General features: G+C 46.9%; 1 protein-coding gene across 12 annotated transcripts in view; it reads left to right on the top strand.

Annotated features, from left to right (window-relative positions):
- The window catches only part of Cacna1b (calcium voltage-gated channel subunit alpha1 B), a 165444-nt gene that overhangs the window by 118072 nt on the left and 27690 nt on the right, over positions 1-19682 (top strand). For 10 of the 12 annotated variants that reach the window (XR_015682123.1, XM_087649864.1, XM_087649855.1 and 7 more), the window contains 7 exon segments: positions 115-225; positions 588-671; positions 11617-11733; positions 12095-12160; positions 13301-13392; positions 15145-15289; positions 17767-17894. Coding sequence is in view for 11 of the 12 variants with exons in the window: in XM_087649864.1 (XP_087505990.1) it covers positions 115-225; positions 588-671; positions 11617-11733; positions 12095-12160; positions 13301-13392; positions 15145-15289; positions 17767-17894 (743 nt within the window). In the remaining variant the exon portion in view is untranslated. 12 annotated transcript variants of the gene reach the window in all.

Here is a 19682-nt window from a genome sequence, read left to right as displayed (position 1 = left end):
AGGAGGAGGTGATCTAGATCTGGGCAGATGTAGATATTTTCCTACCCATTGTGTAGTCAGTTGGGGTACTGGGACTAGTGTGTCCGCAGCCATCAGCCTTGTTTCTCTGGGCAGTTCTACGATGCCCCTTATGAGTACGAGCTGATGCTGAAGTGCTTGAACATCGTCTTCACATCCATGTTCTCTCTGGAGTGCATCCTGAAGATCATCGCCTTCGGGGTGTTGGTATGTGCTCCGTTCTCTTTGCTTTTGGATGAGCGGCCTCCTGGCACCCACCCCCTTATTTGAAGGGCCTTTGCGGCACTCGAGATAGACACTGTGAGCATCCCAAGGAAGAACTGCTTTGCTCTCAGCTGCCTGAGTCTTGCCCTGCCCTGGGCTGAGAGGCATCCAAGCCTGGGATTCTCCTTTCTGGACCTTTAGCTCTCTGTTATGCCTCTACCTAGTCTGGAAGTATTTGCATGCCTGCTGTGACAGCTGCCTGTCATTGGCCTTATGTTGAGCATCTGTCACCCTCAAACACTACCCTCTGTTCCTTGCCTGGGTAAGCCTTTGCCGTCAGCACTGACTGCCCTCTTTTTCTCTAGAACTACTTCAGAGATGCCTGGAACGTCTTTGACTTTGTCACTGTTTTGGGAAGTATTACTGATATTTTAGTAACGGAGATTGCGGTAAGTAGCATTTCCTGTCCCCCATGCAGGGTACAAAGTAGCTTCCTCCTAGAGAGTCATCCCCTAGGTGTTTCCCAAGGTCCCACTGACTGCCTTATCACGGGAGTTCCAGGATGGGTCACCGTTACTGCTCTCCAGAGGTGGAGCTGGGTGGCTGGGCATTGTGACAGCAGTTGCTCTTCTTGGGTGAGAATGTAGTTCTGGGGTTGGAGAGATGGCTTAGCGGTTAAGAGCACTAACGGCTCTTGGAAAGGACCTGGGTTCAACTCCTAGCACTCACATGGAGGCTCGAAACCATCTGTAACCCCAAATCTAGGAGATCTGACAACCTCTTCTTACTTCCTTGGGTACACAGCCATACATGCAGACCAAACATTCATACACATAAAATAAATAAATCTTTTTTAAAGTGGTTCTCGGAGGTTTCAAGTTGGTAGCTTAAGAATCTTCTGGAGCTCCATGGTAACAGCTGACCAATCACACAGGAATCTGTGTGTTGGATCTAAGATGTGCATGTGTGGGTGTGTGTTGGACGTATTTAACAACTTGGCATCAAGAATACATAAGCCAAACCCAGTATGAATTTATAATCCAGCAAGAATTTATATTATTAAGTCTCTACTTCTGTATTTAGAGATTCTTCCATTCAGCATGATAACCTTGGGTGTGATGGCACATGCCTTAATCCTAGCACTTGGGAGGCAGAGGCAGGCAGATCTCTGAGTTCAAGGCCAGGCTGGTCTACAGAGTGAGTTACAGAACAGCCAGGACTACACAGAGAAACCCTGTCTCAAAAACAAAACAAAACAAACAAACAAACAAAAAACCCCAAAAACCAAAAAAAAAAAAAAAATCCAAAACAACAACATAAAACAAAACACAAAAACAAAACCAAAAATACATATGGATAATATTTAAAACCTGTCCTACATCAGGACATTAAGTTCAACAGATTTCAGAGTTGGAATCACAAAGCACCACGTTTTAGTATTAAATTGGAAACAGAAGAAAAAAATCTCATCTCTAGGAGCAGCTGCTGAAATGGATATTCATATAAAAGTTACTTCTTACTGAAAAAACATAGGCAAGGACTAGGAAACAGCTACGGTAGGAGATGGATTAGAAATGTTTTGAGCCAAGTAGAAAGGGAGGATCTGAGTCATTCTGGGGCACCTTTGGGACCGGGCAGGCCTCCCATCAGAGGGGTCTCTGCAGTGAATGGGAGCAATGGGACTTCACCCTTGAACTGTAGGAGGCAAAGGGCTGTATGGGGCCAGTCTGCAGCCCCTGGCTGTCCCGAGTACATGTGTGGCCCGAGTACAAGGTTAAGTGGCCTCTGGCTGCATTTGTTGTTGTGGAGCTAAGGGACACCACTGGTGCCATTGTCACAGGAGCACAGGCTCTTACCTGGCCCTACTTTACTCAGAGCTCATGTTGTATGTGTAGTGCATCTTCAGAAATGTCTGTCTGTCTGTCTGTCTGTCTGCCTGTCTCTCTCTCTCTCTCTCCGTCCCTCCCCCCTCACCCCACCCCTTGAAAGACAGACTGGAGCTCTGGTTTGTTCATTTTTAGTTCAAGCTGGCCTGATGTCATGGTTGTGTCTCTTCACTTCTTCCTAGAGTCCCAGACAAATGGCTAGGCCTCTGCTGCTCTGGCTTCCAGCCCGATGGCGCAGCCCACACCCTTACCCTGAACTGCTCCTGTTTGCTGTTCCCAGTCACGGTTTAAGACCGGCTGTGGCATCTGGAGCAGCCTTGGGAGCTCCAGTTTCCAGTCGGACCTCTTTCTTGTCTGTCTTGCAGCAGCAGCTCTGCCTTTCGCAATAGTTAGGGTCAGGCATACAGGCCAATATGGAAAATCTTTGCTGGCAATATTGATCTTTTGGCATGAGAAAGTCCCCTTTCAATCCTGTTACTGCCATAGCTTGCTTGTTCTTTGTGGAATTGCCTCAGCTTTGGAGCAGGACCCATGTTGATCCCACAGTTGAGAGAAGATGAACATGCACTCTGCCCTGCATCCCCACAGGGCTAGGGACAGCTCTGGGGCCCTCCATGGGGCACTGGGGAACTTGATGCTGAGCATTCTACCTCCATAAAGTGCATGTCCAGTGCTGTCTTGCTGTTCTCTCTCTCCCTCTCCCCAACCCTCTCTCTCTCTCTCGTTGTTTTTGGTCCCCCAGTAGGTCATTTTATGGCCACTGTCTTCTATGGACTTCCTTTGCTTGCTCTGAGATAATGTTCTATGGATTCTGGTCAGTTTGATGTTGACCCTGTCAGAAAAAAAACAAAAAAACAACACAAGGTCATGAGGCTGAGACCCAAAGGTTGACCTTTGGCCTTCACATGAATATGTAAATATACACACACATGAACCCATACACACATGAACACTCAGACACATGAGACCCTGTGCAATGTGGTTACCCCTGGACACAAGACTGAGCTATTAAACATTTCATCAGAGACTGGAGAGAGACTCTTCCCTGAGGGACTATTAACAGTTAACTGTTACTGGGAAAGGTGCCGTTTTCTTTAGTGGTATAGCCATTGCAAAGTATCTCATGTTCTACTAACCTCTTACGTATGGCTATCTAAGCGCCCTTAACCAAATTCAGCAGCTCATACACGTGAAAGGAAGGGAGACCCTAAGGGAAAGGGAGGAGAGAAAGAAAGGGGGTAAAAATGACTGAAGTTCATTATACATCTGTATTAAATTATCAAAGAATAAATAATAAAAAAGAAGGGAAAACTGTCTTTTAGAAAAAATATCTATTCATGCCTCAAGATATTTTCATGCAGGAGTCCCATGCTAAGAGAAATGCATTTGAACGCATTAGAAGGGCCGTGGATACTCATGGACACTCTGAAAAATCTGTTGCCAGCCTCTGTAACTTTAGAGCTACATTAAGTCACATCATTTGATGGCCTCTTAAGTGCAAATCTACCCTGGGGGGTGTGGGGAGAAAGAGAAAGGCCTGTTCTGAGCCAGAGGGAGATCCTATGCAAACCTAATACAATGGGGAAACCTGGGAAGAAGACACTTTAGGTTTAGAAAAAAAGACAATGCTTATGGTGTTTCTTTCCAGCCCCAGCTTCAGTTGTAGTCCCTTCAGTGGCTGTAATGGCTGCCCAGGAACATGTAACCTGCAGTATTCCTAATGTTTAGAATAGTGCTTAACCCTTGGACAATGAGTAAACAACTGGGATGACCAGGAGTGATGTTATCTATGGACAGATCCTAGAATAACCTAATTGGGTGTTTAGAAAAGTTACTCAATGTACAGCTACTCCATAGTAACGTGTGTCAGTCACATTTCATGACAAGGACAATCATCTTGACCATGACTGTTATAAAACATAATCTTTATACTTAAGACCACTAAGCTATAGTGAAAGGTAATACAGACCACTTCCATAAATGGAGCTATCTATAGTGCTAATTGGTATCACAGTTACTGATTTTCCCCACACTAAGAACAAGTTTAGTCAAAACACAATAAAATATCGGTGCTTTTTCTTTTTTTGCGTCAAAACATTTCTCACTGCTTTTAAATCTACAAGAAAGTGCAGAGACCCTTGAAGATAGAGATGGTTAGGAAGATGAGCAGGTGTGGCCAGGTAGATCTGTCCCTATCAGTACTGAGGATTGATGTAAAACAGATAGTTAAGGTCATGTGGGTTAAATAGATCAGGATTAGTGTGGTAATCAATGGAAGCATAGAAGCATGCTGGGATGTGGCTGACTGATCCATGGGGACACCTGGGACACTTCAGATGCAGATGTGGTAGATGGTCAGAGTCAGTGTCCCTCATCCCCCTCTCCTTTACCTTCTCCCCTCCCTCTCCTCCTTCCTCCCTCCATTCCCCTTCTTTTCCTTCCCCCACTCTCTCTCCCTTCCCTCCCCTCCTTCCTTCCTTCCTCCCTCCCTCTTCCCCTCTTCCTCCCCCACACTCTTTCCCTCTCCCCCTCTCTCCCTCCCTCCTTCTTAAATAGCACTAAAACTTTACTGTTCATAAAATAAGTTCAGAAACTTATACCTAAGATCCTGGGATTGAATTATTTGTTAAAGCAAAATGTAGACCAACTAGCCATATTTGGATGGAGGTCCTTCAGGTTCGACTTCTGCTCACCACTCTGTACAGGGGCTAGGAGGCGATGGTGCTATTACCATGAGCAGGGAGTATGTAGCCTTGGTCAAAATATAACTTGGGCTTCTATCTGGAGTAAGCAGTTTTGTACAGGGATACAATATAATCTGGACATTAAGACATGCATCGAGCTGCTTTGTTGGGAATGAGGCACAGTAGCTATCTCCAGTGGGCTTTCCCAGAAACAGAGCCTAAGGCCAGAGTTTGGTTCAAAGTTTTCACTTGGAAGTTAAACTTGGGAATCCTAATTGGGAGTAACAAGTGCCAGAGAACAGAGAGTCCAGCAACAAAAAGTATTTACTCAAGAAGTTACCCCATAGGGAGTTCCAAGAGGGAACCATGCCTGACAAGGAAGTTGAGGGAATCTTTATCAATTTCTGACAGTTACTAGTGAAAGGTTCCTAGGGGGTTGGCCAGGGGATATCCAACTTCTGGAAGATCCTAGGACACCCCCTCAACTCCCCAGGAAAGAAGTGAATCCTGTATTGGGTTCTGGCCCTGAGATGCTGAGGTCTCTGGGACATGTATACTGCACAACTTTCTGCTGGGAGTCAGACTTTGGAATTGTGGGGTGAACTATGGGTGAGAATTTATCGAATTTTAACTATAATTTGAAGACAAAGCAGTAGGTGAACCAGCTGTGGCCACAAAAGATGAGGCAGAGTGACATGAGTTGTGTGGTCTAAGGACTTGGGAGATGGATTACTATGAGTAGAACTAGGAAAGACATACAGTTGATGTAGTTGTCAATGTGCGTATCTGAAATTTCCTGATATGCTTCCCTGAGGCTATTGGGCAAATAGACCTGGAGTTCAGTGAAGAAAACCAGGCTGGTTGCATGAGCTTTGTGGTAGTGAGTTTTTAAAAGATATTAGATATTTATTTATTAGATATGGAGGGATGAATGGGGTCAATGAAGGTTGAGAGGCTAAATACTGAGGCATTCCAACCATAGGGACCAAGGAAATGAGCAGGAGCCAGCTGAGGAGGCTACAGAAGTGGGTCATAGAAGGTTCTAAGAAACAAGGATATTCTGTGAGGAAGAAAAATACAACAAAATGGACAGTTTATGACTTAGAAACGATAAATGGCCAATTGGCATAGGAGAAGATAGTCAACTGATTTGTAATCAGAGAAGTACACACTGAAGACATTGAGCTGCTGTTTTATCCCAACTGGCCTGTCAACCACTGGACAGTCTACTGCTCAGGATTGATAGGGCATAGGCCATCGAAAACTCACAGTTGTCAACTGTATAACCTATACAGAAAACTTTACATAGGGCATAGGCCATCGAAAACTCACAGTTGTCAACTGTGTAACCTATACAGAAAACTTTACATAGGCTACAAAGTTGGTAACACACACAGCTTCAGCTTAGCTCTTCATCTGGATGCTAACACAGAGATAATGCCATCATTGGTGGAATGTGTCAACTGTTGGGGTGTATTAATCCTGAGAAGACAGTGGTGTAAGTGACACCCACATCAGTGTGGATGCTACTCATTGTTAGAGCCATGTTTGAATAGTTCAGACCACATTGAAAAGGTCAAGAGGAGGCAAGCACATGATGAATGCATCTTAAGAGTTTATGGTAAAAGGGGTTGGGGATTTAGCTCAGTGGTAGAGCGCTTGCCTAGCAAGCACAAGGCCCTGGGTTCGGTCCTCAGCTCCAGAAAAAAAAGAGTTTATGGTAAAACTGGAAGGACAATCAATTATTGGTTTGAATTAAAGATTGCTACCACATCTAGATATCAGCAAGAGAAGCAGGAAGAATTGAAAAGCGATGTTGATGGTTTTTAGGCTCAATGGTGAATACATGGGAATTTCTTTTTCTTTTTCTTCAGATTAATATACTTGTTTGTATATATGGTACATTTCATGGTTTTACAGTGCTAATGATGCAATTATTGTAAGAAGAAAAACTGAACCTGGCACTTAATAGAAAAGCAAAATGTTCTGTCTTCTCAGTTCTGGTCTTAGAGAATCTGAAGGCAGAGCATATCACCCTGAAGTGTTAGTCCCAGTGTGGTTTCTGAGGAGAAAACTTGCTGCTTTTCTGTTCTCTGTGTACTGCTTCCCTGGAAACAGGATTCTTTCTTTACCAGATAAAGTGATCCAAGCATCAGACTCCTGATTGTAAGGAAAGTGTTAGGGGGTTCCACCCCTTTCCTAGAGAGAGATCTGGACTGTTGATTCTGAAAATACCTAAAAAGAGGGGTGTAGGCAAGGCCCAGAAACTGGACATCACTGCGGTGTAGAGCTTTGCTCCAGGTAGAGGCCTATGGTGCAGAAGCAAAACTAGCCAGCCGTTCTGCGCCTGCACTGCTGCATGGTTAGCTGTGGCAGCCACTGATGGTGTATGTTCTGAAGCGTCACAAGACTTGGTGCCCAGCAGGGCTGCTGGGAGACTGGGAGTGTTGTGATTGGGGGCCAACGTTATGAAAACCCAGCTGCATTTCGACTACTCGCTCTTGGAGTTCAGGCTGTGCCTGGAGGAGAAGGAAGAAAGGAGTGCCATCGTGTTGTTGACCAGCATTCTCTGTGTGTGTGTTTCATTTTATACATTTTCTTTGCAAATGCCCCCTTTTTCCTTAGGCAAACATTTGAGTGTCAGTTTCCTTCCCCAACTTAAAAACCAGCAGATATTGCAGGGTGCCTGGGAGACGGCTCTGAGTGTTCGTAAAACTGACATTGATTTCTTTGCCTGGAAATAAAAATAATAACAGTAAGTGTCTGTGACTCATCTTTGGATTTGCATTACAAACAAAAATGCAAATGGATCCCATTGTCTGCATAACCTATAGATTTTTAAAAACATGCTTTGAATGGATACACTTTCAGAAAATTCTGTGGTTTAACAAAAGCCTGCGTTTTTATTCAGAGCTTGAGTTTCTGCTTCTGTTGGTGACTCATCTTCTCTTTCGTTTTTTGTCTTTTTGTTCTTGGTTTACCTTAACCTACCTGCTGACTCACGCCATCCAACCAACATACACTGCGAAAACCCATGTCTCCGTCTGTATGTTGTTCACCTGCTGCTCAAACCACCCCAATTTGTAAATAATATGCAAATACCCATCCATGAAAACATCACATATAGGAAACGGTTGGTTTCACAACTTTAAAGTTCTTATGTATCTTTTCTCTGCTTGTTCTGCTCTTCTCCTCCTGTTTTGGGGTTTGTGCCCACTGCCCTCAGGGGCATGAGCAAGATTTCCCTGTGCTTAGTCACCTCTGGCCTCATGTACTTTTTAAAGCGGCAAGGGTTTCTCAAGACCTCTAAGATGCTCTTTCGATCTGTTGGAAGAGAGAAAGTGGGGTTTCGGAAGGCGGGGTAGTTGGCAGTACTTAGGGCAGTTTTTTCTGCTGGAACTCACTCAAATTTGAGTTTTTATAGAATATATTTGGTCCTCAACCCTGTCAATCCATGGTTTCTGTTGCACACTTACCTGTCTTGTGCTGTGCTCCCATCTTGCCAACACAAAGAGAACATTGAGCCTTGCCAAGGTGGCCTCTGGTGAAGACCCCATGCATTAGCCCTGGTTTCTACTGCTGTGATAAAACAAAGTGAACGAGGCAACTTACAGAAGGAAAAACTTATTTGGGACATAGCATTGCAAAGTGATGGGAGTTTATCACCATAAGATCAGAGAGTATGACAGCAAGCTGGAGGACCAACAGGCAGGCAAGGCGGGTGGCGGGCGGGCAGCGGGCAGGCAGGGAGGGTTGGGCTGGAGCAATAGCTGAGAGCTCACATTTCAAACCATAAGAGGAAGGCAAAGAGATGTATTCCCTTTGAAACCTCAACGTTCACCCCTAGTGACATACTTATCCTCCCCAAACAGCCCTGACTAGTGGCTGTTCAAGTATTCCAACATCCAGGACTTAGAGGGGACATCTTCAAACCACCACACCCCAGTAGCAACTGTCCTTTATAGACAGGACCTCAAAGGGTGTCAGAGCCGAGGCAATGAGGTTTAGGGGGGTTGGAGACAAGGAGTCCTTGATTCAATGCAGTTCGTGTAGGGTCTGGACCCCCATGCATGTCCATTTCCGTAGCATAGATCTGCTAGCGTGCTCTGCTCAGGCTCAGCTTGGCTTCTGACGAGGCTATGGAAGTTTATCCACACAGGCAGATACTCAATTGTTACAGAGGCTGAATGCTTCATGTAGGGTTTCGTAACTGGAATCATACAAGCTTGAGTTTGGAGGACACACCACGGTCCTGCAGAAACACCTACAGCATGTTTTCTTTTTAGCCTCCCGCCAGGCCACACAGTTTCACCTCCTTGTCCTTTATCTTCCTCTTCATAGCACAAGTGACTGCCTAATGTCTGTCTCCTCCCTCCCTCTTCCCCCCTCAAAATCCGTCCCCTTTAGAATGAAGGAAAGAGAAAGGCTGGTTTGGAGCTACGGAATTTTATCCTCTGGTATGGTGCTTGACCAACAGGTGGCCATAGGTCTGGACTTTACGCTCTGGTGACATTGAGGAACAAGTTCTCTGTGTCTTATAACTAACTAGAGGCCATAGTGGTTGGATTGCAGGCCTTAGTCAGCCCAGCCATCCTTGTTGGGAGTGTCTGACAATGCTTAGTGTACTTGCAGTCCCTGCTCCTCCCAATTATCCTGATACCCTCTGCTTACTCTAGGTGTGGGTGAGGAAGCTGAGAAAAAAGTGTTAGGGACTAGTGTCCCCTCAGGCCAGTGATCCTCACAATGAGACTACCTATGGCTTAGTGAAGTGGAAACAAGGACAGTCCTGCCAGTGGGGTCACTTCCTGTGCAGCAGAAATCATGGGTCCTGGGAGAACAGGACATGTGTGCTCACCACCAGTGAGATGACCAGGCCAGAGGTGAAGGTACAGGGTGCACGACTGTTGGCTTGTAGTCTGTTGCTGTCCCGCATGTGCTCAGCATGGCGGCGCCTAACCCATTGCTCTGTGCTTGGGGCATCACCATCTAGTCTCTAGGGTTGCCTATCCATTGCTGCCTTGTCCTGTCCGGAGCACTACAGAGCTCCCAAGAGAAAAGTCTTGGAGAGGGGTGTGAGCCTTTGTTAACAATGTAGAGATACTGTGGTTCAGCCTTGAGTTCACAAGTCCAGCTCATCTAGATGTTTCCAGGGTCTTAGCACCATCCCTGCTGTCTTCTGCCCTCCCTTTACTGTAGGCAAGCCTTTGTTTCCTCCATATCTTCAGGCCGTCTTCTCTGTGACAGGCACCGGCTGCTTAGTACGGACTGCTTTAGGTTGGGCATACATTGTGTTATTATAATCTGTGACCCTCAAAACAATCGGAACAGATAGTTTCAAAGTAAAATCCCAAAGAGAAGCAGTCTCCCTGTCTTCTCATCATGTTCAAGGGCTCTTAGTATTAGTGGACAGTAGTTCTTGGCCACCATGTCTACTAGTGAGACTCCGGCCTCATTTCAGTTTAGGATCTGCCAGGCTGGGTCATCTTTCAGGGTCGTACCTGAGATGATATTTGTCCCCTTGTATCCATACACCCTTCTACCTATTGTTTTGAGGGCTACAACATCCTGCCCAGGGCTACCTGATTTAGGGTGTCTACCCCTACTACTTGCAAAGACAGTACAGAAATGCTGTTATTCCGGTTGAGGATCACAAATAACTGTCCCCAAGATTGGGAGCGATAGACAAGGCAGCTGTGTCCATTGGAAGTAAGCATGAAACCCAACCCCTGCTGAATGTATGCTCTGCCAAGATGGGCAGCCCTGGAGTGTCTTCTCAGACTTGCCGTGCCTCTGTCTGCATGTACTGACCGGCTCTACTGTTTCATTCAACACATCTGTTCTCTTTGTCACTGAATCTTTTTTTTTTTTTTTTGGTTCTTTTTTTCGGAGCTGGGGACTGAACCCAGGGCCTTGCGCTTCCTAGGCAAGCGCTTTACCACTGAGCTAAATCCCCAACCCCTTTGTCACTGAATCTTGACAACACAAATGTGTATGAGCCCGAGCTGCTCGTATATTGAGAAATGCCAAAGGCAGGATGTTGCTTTCAGGAGATAGTACAGGCCCTGATGTCTAAGAAAATACCTAGCTCCACAGTTGCCCATCACAGCGCATGGATACCTCCCCAGATCCACAACCCGGAAGTAATTGCCAGTAATTCAAAGTGCCCAGGGTCAGGTGATCTTTGGAGTCTGGGATTTAACGTTTTTATTTTTATTTTTTTTATTTTTGTGTGCTTGGTTTTGAACCCCTGATTGAAGGAGCGATGCCAAATGTCCTGGGTTCTCTAGAGCAGAGGCTTCTATGTCATGAATAGCAGTGACCATACATGTCCCTTTATGGGAATGCTTGCACATACCTGGACAAGTCCCAGAGAAACCAGCCAGTGTCTCAGTCAGGCAAGGCCTTTGCTGATTGAGCTCAGAAAGGAAGATTGACTGGAGAGTACCTGGTCAGTTGGGCAGTGTTCTAGAAGAGGCCACCAGTATTGGAGACTCCTAGGTGATCTCCTAGCACTACCTAACAGAAGGGAGGGACTTTGGAAGCTTTTCTTTATGTCCGTTACAGTTGGAAAGTGGCCCTAGCGTGAAGGGACTTTTCTCTGACTTGCTTCATGGGAAGTGACTTATAGTGGGATACTTCTCTTTTGGAAGGTGCCTGGCAGCCAGATGCTGCTTAGACTAAAGCAATGACTTTATTTTTATTTCTCTTAATACATTTCTTCTGGATCACAGGGACTTGGGGAGAGGTTGTAGGATAAAAGCAGCCTGTGTGTATTTTTTTGAGAGAGATTCAAAAGATTTGAAAATAGCGCTTCTTCTTTGCAGAACAACTTCATCAACTTGAGCTTCCTTCGCCTCTTCCGGGCAGCACGGCTGATCAAGCTGCTTCGCCAGGGCTACACCATCCGCATCTTGTTATGGACCTTTGTCCAGTCCTTTAAGGTAAAGCAGGGCCCCCATGGGGCCTGGACAGCTCCCTGTGGGCTTTCTTGTCCTTTACCGAGCTTCCTCTCTTTCACCCAAAGTGAACCTTCCTCTGGAAGGCTGAGTCAGGGCAGATCATGGGTGCCTCTTCGGCATCTGTTTATCCTGCTGCAGTTTTCTAAAGACATTGTGAATGAGTAGCAGGTTATCTTGCTAATGCCCATATAACTCTGAGCTAGGCTTGTACTTGAGTCACAGATAGACAAGGCCACTTGCTGGCTGCTGGCAGGACTCAGTGGTCAGTGGGTGGAGTTGGGCCAGGTTGAGGTGTGTGTTGCCTCAGGGATGCCCTGGAGCTGATGTGCTCGTGTGTCTCCAGGCGCTGCCCTACGTGTGCCTCCTCATTGCCATGCTGTTCTTCATCTACGCCATCATCGGCATGCAGGTGGGTGCCACCTGTCCAGACTGGATTGGACACAGGTCTCCTGTGGCAGGGTGAAGGGTACGGGTCACTGTCATTAAGTGATCATGATACCATGAGGTTATCTTTAACAGTGACGCAGGCGTGGTATAAATGCTGGGTGGACTAACCCGAGGAAGCTGCTTGATGGCAGCACAGCAGGCGCTCAGCACCCTTCCACCCAGTCCCATTTCTCAGGGAGGCTGCCTTTTAGTATTTTTGAAAGAGGTCCAGCAGGGCTTAGGATGCTGAGGCACGTGCTTATTAGATTGGCATTTGACTGACAGCTGTTGTGTTGCCTGGCAGCCAACATCCTTTTCAGGCCAGATGTTCCTGACAGAATTCTTCCCCGTGTTTAAGCAGAATCCCACAGATCCCTGAGCTTGACAACAACTTAGCTTTTCTTTTCTTTTGTCAGAGAACACTATGCTAATTCCTTGGGGGAAAGAACATTTAAAAGATGTAAATCAGCAGCTTAGCTACAAATCTTGGCCACTTCTCACAGTGTAGACTGGAGTGGGATAGCAGGTGCCAAAGTCTTGACTTTAGCTGAGTTCTCAAACTCATTTCAGATTTTGAGATCTGGTGCCACTTAAAATGAACGTGCATGTTTTATGTTGCTTTTGTCTGTGGATATTCAGTAGCATGTGTTTCCCTGATCTTTGTAGAAGTAAGATAGTTTATAGACTTTCAGTTACAGTCTTAGTATTAAAGTCGACATGGCTCTTGACACATTTGCATTTCTCAGCCTGAAAACAACCTGTCAGATTGCCCAAAAGCTTATTGTGGTGTTTGCCCCAGAGATTTTAAAGAACACCTTCTGAGCTGTTACCAATCTACTTACAGTTTTGCATTAGCAAGTGACCTGAACACCACTTTTTTATTCAAAGCAGAGCCCAAGCCCCATTTGTCCTGCTTGCTCACACTTGCATCCCTGGGTAGCCTCAGAGCCCCAGCTACACACACTGAAGCGTGGGACACAAGTGTGTTCCACTGAAAGGTGGTGCTGTGAACCAAACTATCCCTTCTGCCATCCAGTGTTGTATGCATGCGTTCTCTCACCTAGTCTACTGGTCACGGCCTCCGACATTCAGCACGCGTACTCTGTTATTTTCTCCATTTCAGGTTTTTGGAAACATTGCCCTTGATGATGGCACCAGCATCAACCGACACAACAACTTCCGGACATTTCTGCAAGCCTTAATGCTGTTGTTCAGGTGTGCTGGTCTGTGGCCTAAAGAGCACGTATACTCTTCACTTGTGACAGCGGGGTGGTTCCATGCATAGAGCACTTCCCTTCCAGCACCAGAACTATGCAGACTCTGTCAAGTAGGCCTTTGCGGTTGCTTGCTTTTATGTCTCCTTCCCAAAGGGCTCTTGTCTACTTTGGCTTCCAGATAGACAGAAAAGACGTATGTGGAGGAAAGAATCCAGTGGCCCCTGTGCCAATGCAGCCTCTGCCACATTGTTTCTGCTCCCCAGGGAGAGCCAAAAGGGGTCTAGAGGTGGCACAGTCTAGGAGAATGGAGGCTCTTGGCAAGGTCTCATTTGACATGCCGGTATCATACTGTCTACCCAGTCACCATATTGGTCACCTATAGCAGTGGATGAAGGAGAAGCCGGGTCCAGAGAGGGAGTTTTCAACTAATCAGAGGGCACAGGAACCCAACTTACTCAAGCAGTCACATGAACAGGCCCATCCCTCACTGCTCTCACTGGGACTATAGTGCCCCGGATTCCTGGCGCCTTCAGAAAAGCAGTGGATGACATTCAGGGTCTAGAGCAAGAGGTCCATAGTTGTAAGCTATAGGGCTGTGGCCATCCACTGTTGTGGTCCAAGAGTGAGCATAGGATAGGGAGAGGTGTGATGTACTTATCTGCCTTTGTAGAATCTTCTGTCTGGCCATCCCTGGCTACAGACAGAGCAAGTGTGCTCTTTGTAGGGAGATAGTGAGGTGTGCTGAACTCAGACCCTGCCTTGGGACTCCTTCCTGAGATTCCACTATATCTATTCCTGTGTGCAAACGTGTCACACCGTCCTGTGGCATCCCCTCCTCGGGCTTGCGGCAGTTTCATAGAGAGGAGTGAACAGCAGCCCAGTTCTCTGAGTGGCTTGGAGAGAATCTTCAGTCTTTCACACTCCAAAGTCCTATTTCTCTAGGGCCTCAGCAGATAGACTCATGACATTTTTTATCATGTATCGATATTCTGCTTCGTGCCACACAGATCTGAAGCAAACCTGTGAAGTCAGCTTCAGTTTGAGGCCTTTGTTCTCAAAGATTTCTTTTCCTCCTGAGCTTTCTGTCATGAGGCATACTTCTTCGGCCATACTGGCTCTGGTGGGGCAGCATGCCAGGAACCTCACCCCTGCTGACCTCAGTGGGCAGTGGCTGCTGTTCCTATCCAGGACCAACTTCACAGACTTACATAGACTTTCTATCATCTTTGCTGGCCACATGTCTATAAACAAAAGTCCCCAAGAATCCACAGGTGGCTGCTGCGGGCGGTTTTGAGATGCCATGGCCAATGTGAAAGTAGACTGAGGGGAGAGGGCGTGATGCACGGGTGGAAAAGAATTCTCAGGGTATAGGAAAGAGGTGAGTTTGGGCTTCTGCAATGACTGAGAAGAATCATGGCGAAGGGGAGGGACGAACAAAGGCCACCTTCACTCTGGGCCTGCTGAGGTGCTACAAACAGTGTGGGATCAATCCGTCAGCACTTTCCAGCATAGCAAGTGGCAGATAGACTGACTCCAGAGCAAAGGCTTTACTTCTGGACACGAAGAGGATGAGGAAGCTCCCAGTGCTGTAGATCATGCCCATGACTCACTTAGCAGCCAGCCTAGAAATCTCCTGGAATCCGGGTTCTGCAGAAACCCAGAGGGGGATCCCTCTACCCAGCTCTCCCAACGGCTCTGCTAGCCAGGCACTGGGCTCCCCTTTGTGTGCTTACAGCTCTGTCCTTTCCAGGAGTGCCACTGGGGAGGCCTGGCACGAAATCATGCTGTCTTGCCTGGGCAACCGGGCCTGCGACCCACATGCCAACGCCAGCGAATGCGGGAGCGACTTTGCCTATTTTTATTTTGTCTCCTTCATCTTCCTCTGTTCCTTTCTGGTAAGTCCCTGTTTTGCCCATGTCTGCCAGTCTCAGGCCATCTTCTGTTGGTTCCCGATTTTGATCCACATTTATGCCAGTCCCATGCTTAAAGTCTTTGTCCACTGTCTAGGGCAGTTCAGCGAAGTTGTGTGTCTGGGGTGATGAGTGGGTAACATTAGGATTCAGTAGAAAAGGTTGGTGGGCTGGGTCTTAGGCATGTGGAATCCTGAGAGGCTTGGAGCAGGAGCAGGAAGGGACAGAGCTTCAGAGTAAGCAGGAGGGCTGTTGGGAGAGACAGTGGCTCAAAGGTTTCGAGAATTGGGAAGGACTAATCTACAACTTCAAGGTAGAGCTAATTGAAGAAGAGAAAAGAAAGCCGCACTCTGGAATTTTCTAAGCAATAAGTGCAGGTCCCTCTGATGGACATATGAAGCTCTGCAGGTATGAGTTGGAAGGGACTAGAAGCATTGGAAAGATCCTGGAGCTGAGATGCGAGTCCTCCTTGTGCTGATGTGTCTGTCTATGTATCTGGACTGTCTTCTGTGCCCTTGACACAGTCCAGCAACTGAAGTGTGTGGCATAAGCTGCATGAGTTATATGAGTACTGGTTAGAAGTGCAAAGCCCTCAGGCTGGGTAAAGAGCCTGCCACTCAAGCAGGAAGGAAGGCCTGAGTATCCCGGCACCTATGTGAAAGCTGGGTAACCACACTGCTGAGCGAGCAAAGCATAGAGCTGATTGGACCCCTGAGGTTCCGTGCCCGGTCATTGTAGCAGAACCAACGAGCTCCGAGTTCAGTGAGAGACCCTGTTTTTAAACAATGACGAGGAGAAGTAAAGAAAGACATGGTGTGAACTTCTAGCCTATATGTGTACACACCGTGTCCCGTACCCACATGACAGAACAAGACCAAGTATACATAATGTACACATACACAAGGAGAAGAGGGCACACTGGACTCCCGCCTCAAAACTTACCACATCTCTGGGGAAAGTATCTGAGTCTGGGGGATTTTCCCCTTAAAAATAAAAGATTTACTGGTTTTTACTTATGCATATGCATGTCTTTCTGTGTGTATACGTGTGCTCCAAAATGCCAAAGAGGGCATTGACTCCATGCCTATGGGGCTAGAGGCATAGGCACTTGTGAGCCACCTACATGGACACTGTGAACCTAACTCTGAAAGGGCTGCAGCTTCTCTTCACCGTTGAGTCATTTCTCGGACTCCCTCCTCTTGATGTGTGTATGTTTATGTATGTGTTTCTATGGGCGTGTGCGTGTGTATGTGTGGGATATCATATCTAGCATATGGAAGCTAGAGGTTTATGTCACGTGTCTTCCTCAATGTTCTCTAGCTTACATTTTTGGAACAGGGTCTCCTGCTGAACCTAGAGTTCATCGGTTTGGCTGGGCCGCATGGTCCGTGGGCTTCACTACTGTGAGGATTGCAGATTTGTCTCTGTGCATGGCTTTTACATGGGTACTGGGAACCCAAATTCTCAGCTCCTCATGTTTCCTCAATGGGCGTGTTGCCAGTGGAATCACCGTTTTAGTGAGCTATCAGATCACCCTGTAAATGTGAAACTTTGAGGAATAAGTGAAAGTTGCTGACGTCCATGAAAAGAAATAAAAGAGAACTTAATTAAATAGAAAAAGACATCACGTGTCCATGAGTCGGAACCAGTATTATCACAATGACAGTACTACTGCAAGTGATATATAGAATAGATACGGCAAATAAAATCCCAGCAGGTTTTAAGGATGGGCAGAAATAGGGACGTGGATCTTCAAGTCCACGCTTGGTTGGCAGGAAACAGCCAAAACAATCTTGAAAGATGAAGAATTCACCATCCCCAATCAAAACTGTTCTGGGGGTAGCAGAATGCTCCACAAACATGGGACACAAAATCACAAGCACTGTCTGATTCTCAGCATAATTCCAGCACTCAGGAGATATAGAACCAGAAACTCAAGGTTATCTTCTGTTAGATAGCAAGTTCTAGGCCATCTTAGACCTCAAAGGAAACAATAGCAACCAAAAAAAAAAAATAGTGTTGTTGACATAAGGTTTATAAGCCAGCCAAAGAAAGTTAAGAACCTAGGAATAGTCTAAACCACTATAGTCAATTGTTTTTATATCTGTTTATTGCTTCAATATGTAAAACAGATTTATTGAGTGCACTGCAGGGGCTGGGGCTGGGGCTGGGAAGGAGGAAGGTGCTGTTTACAGTCCAGACTGTTCTCTTCTGACAAGGGTGCTTGTGGGGAGAGCTTCTGTGTCTTAGTCTTTGCAGGAGTTAAAGTTGGGGTTTGTGGGATTAAGAATCACTGGGACTGAGAAGACACTAGACACTGGAAAGCCCCAGCCGGTCTGTCCTTATCATATAAGGGTGACCTCTCCTGTCCAGCCAGCTCCTCCTGAACACTGCAGGCAGGGATTGAGAGCAGGCGCGGAGGGCACACGCAGTGTGTGTCAGCTCTTCCTCTCGTCCTGCAGATGCTGAACCTCTTTGTTGCTGTGATCATGGACAATTTCGAATACCTCACGCGGGATTCTTCCATCCTAGGGCCGCACCACCTCGATGAATTCATTCGCGTCTGGGCTGAATACGACCCAGCTGCGTGGTGAGTGAGCTCCAGTGCTCTCTGCTCCTCAGGGTTGGCTGCCATTGCCTGTGGTTCTCCAGACAGGGCCAGGGTGATCTTAGACAGTTCCATGTGCATGTCCCTAGGTGTTGGGCTGAGGTCTAGTGACTTACCCAGTTCTGTGTGTGGTAGCACTGGTCCCCTTGCAGTAGCATGTTTCTTTTGATCCCGTGCCTTGGTGCAGCTGTGGGGCAGAGACACTAAGTATGGTCCTCAGGAGAGTGCCTATGCCTGGGGGTCAAGGAACATTTCCAGGGCTCTTTGCACAGAAGTGTCCTGCCTTCTCCCAAGGCTTGTCTTGTGATGGAACATGGAGGCCCAGTGGCGGAGGGTAGAGAGAGAGTGTAGGGACACATCTGTGTAATACTCAGAGGGTGTTGAGAGCAAATGATGTGTGTGTATGTGTTTGGGAGGGGTGTGGTTGCTGCTGTGGCTGTTGTTGTTTAAAGAATTGGGGACTGAACCCTGGGACATGTAAGTCAAAATACTTTAGCAACTGAGCTGTATCCCCCACTTGCCATAATGTGAGTCTTAAATTTTTTCTTGATGGATTTAGTTTTTCTTCTGCCATTTCTTTTGGGGCCAGGAGCCAGTGTGTATGTCTGTTGCCAGCCTTGTTTTATGTGGTGGGCACTGGGTGGAACTTTATTCAAACCAGGGGAATTGGGGAAATAGAAAACTGTTACCGGGCTGCATAAGTGAAGGGTGATTTGTTTCTAGATAGCAAGGACCTTCTGGATTGCTTTGGGTGAAAGTGAAAGTTGTTTGAAGCCATGTTCCAGAGAGAGCATTGCACAGTGATGTCATGGTCCATAGAGAACACTGCACAGTGATGTCATGGTCCAAAGGGAGCACTACACAGTGATGTCACAATCCGGAGAGAGCACTGCACAGTGATGTCACAGTCCGGAGAGAGCACTGCACAGTGATGTCACAGTCCGGAGAGAGCACTGCACAGTGATGTCACAGTCCATAGAGAGCACTGCACAGTGATGTCACAGTCCGGAGAGAGCACTGCACAGTGATGTCACAGTCCATAGAGAGCACTGCACAGTGATGTCACAGTCCGGAGAGAGCACTGCACAGTGATGTCACAGTCCGGAGAGAGCACTGCACAGTGATGTCACAGTCCATAGAGAGCACTGCACAGTGATGTCACAGTCCATAGAGAGCACTGCACAGTGATGTCACAGTCCATAGAGAGCACTGCACAGTGATGTCACAGTCCATAGAGAGCACTGCACAGTGATGTCACAGTCCATAGAGAGCACTGCACAGTGATGTCACAGTCCATAGAGAGCACTGCACAGTGATGTCACAGTCCATAGAGAGCACTGCACAGTGATGTCACAGTCCATAGAGAGCACTGCACAGTGATGTCACAGTCCATAGAGAGCACTGCACAGTGATGTCACAGTCCATAGAGAGCACTACACAGTGATATCACAGTCCATAGAGAGCACTGCACAGTGATGTCACAGTCCATAGAGAGCACTGCACAGTGATGTCACAGTCCATAGAGAGCACTGCACAGTGATATCACAGTCCATAGAGAGCACTGCACAGTGATGTCACAGTCCATAGAGAGCACTGCACAGTGATGTCACAGTCCATAGAGAGCACTACACAGTGATATCACAGTCCATAGAGAGCACTGCACAGTGATGTCACAGTCCATAGAGAGCACTGCACAGTGATGTCACGGTCCAAAGGGAGCACTACACAGTGATGTCACAGTCCATAGAGAGCACTGCACAGTGATGTCAT

The sequence above is a fragment of the Rattus norvegicus genome, chromosome 3 (genome assembly GCF_021556685.1).
Source record: "Rattus norvegicus strain SHRSP/BbbUtx chromosome 3, alternate assembly SHRSP_T2T, whole genome shotgun sequence".
Taxonomy (NCBI): Eukaryota; Metazoa; Chordata; class Mammalia; order Rodentia; family Muridae; genus Rattus; species Rattus norvegicus.
The sequence above is the reverse complement of the archived record's forward strand: the minus strand, read 5'-3'. Positions and strand labels throughout refer to the sequence as shown.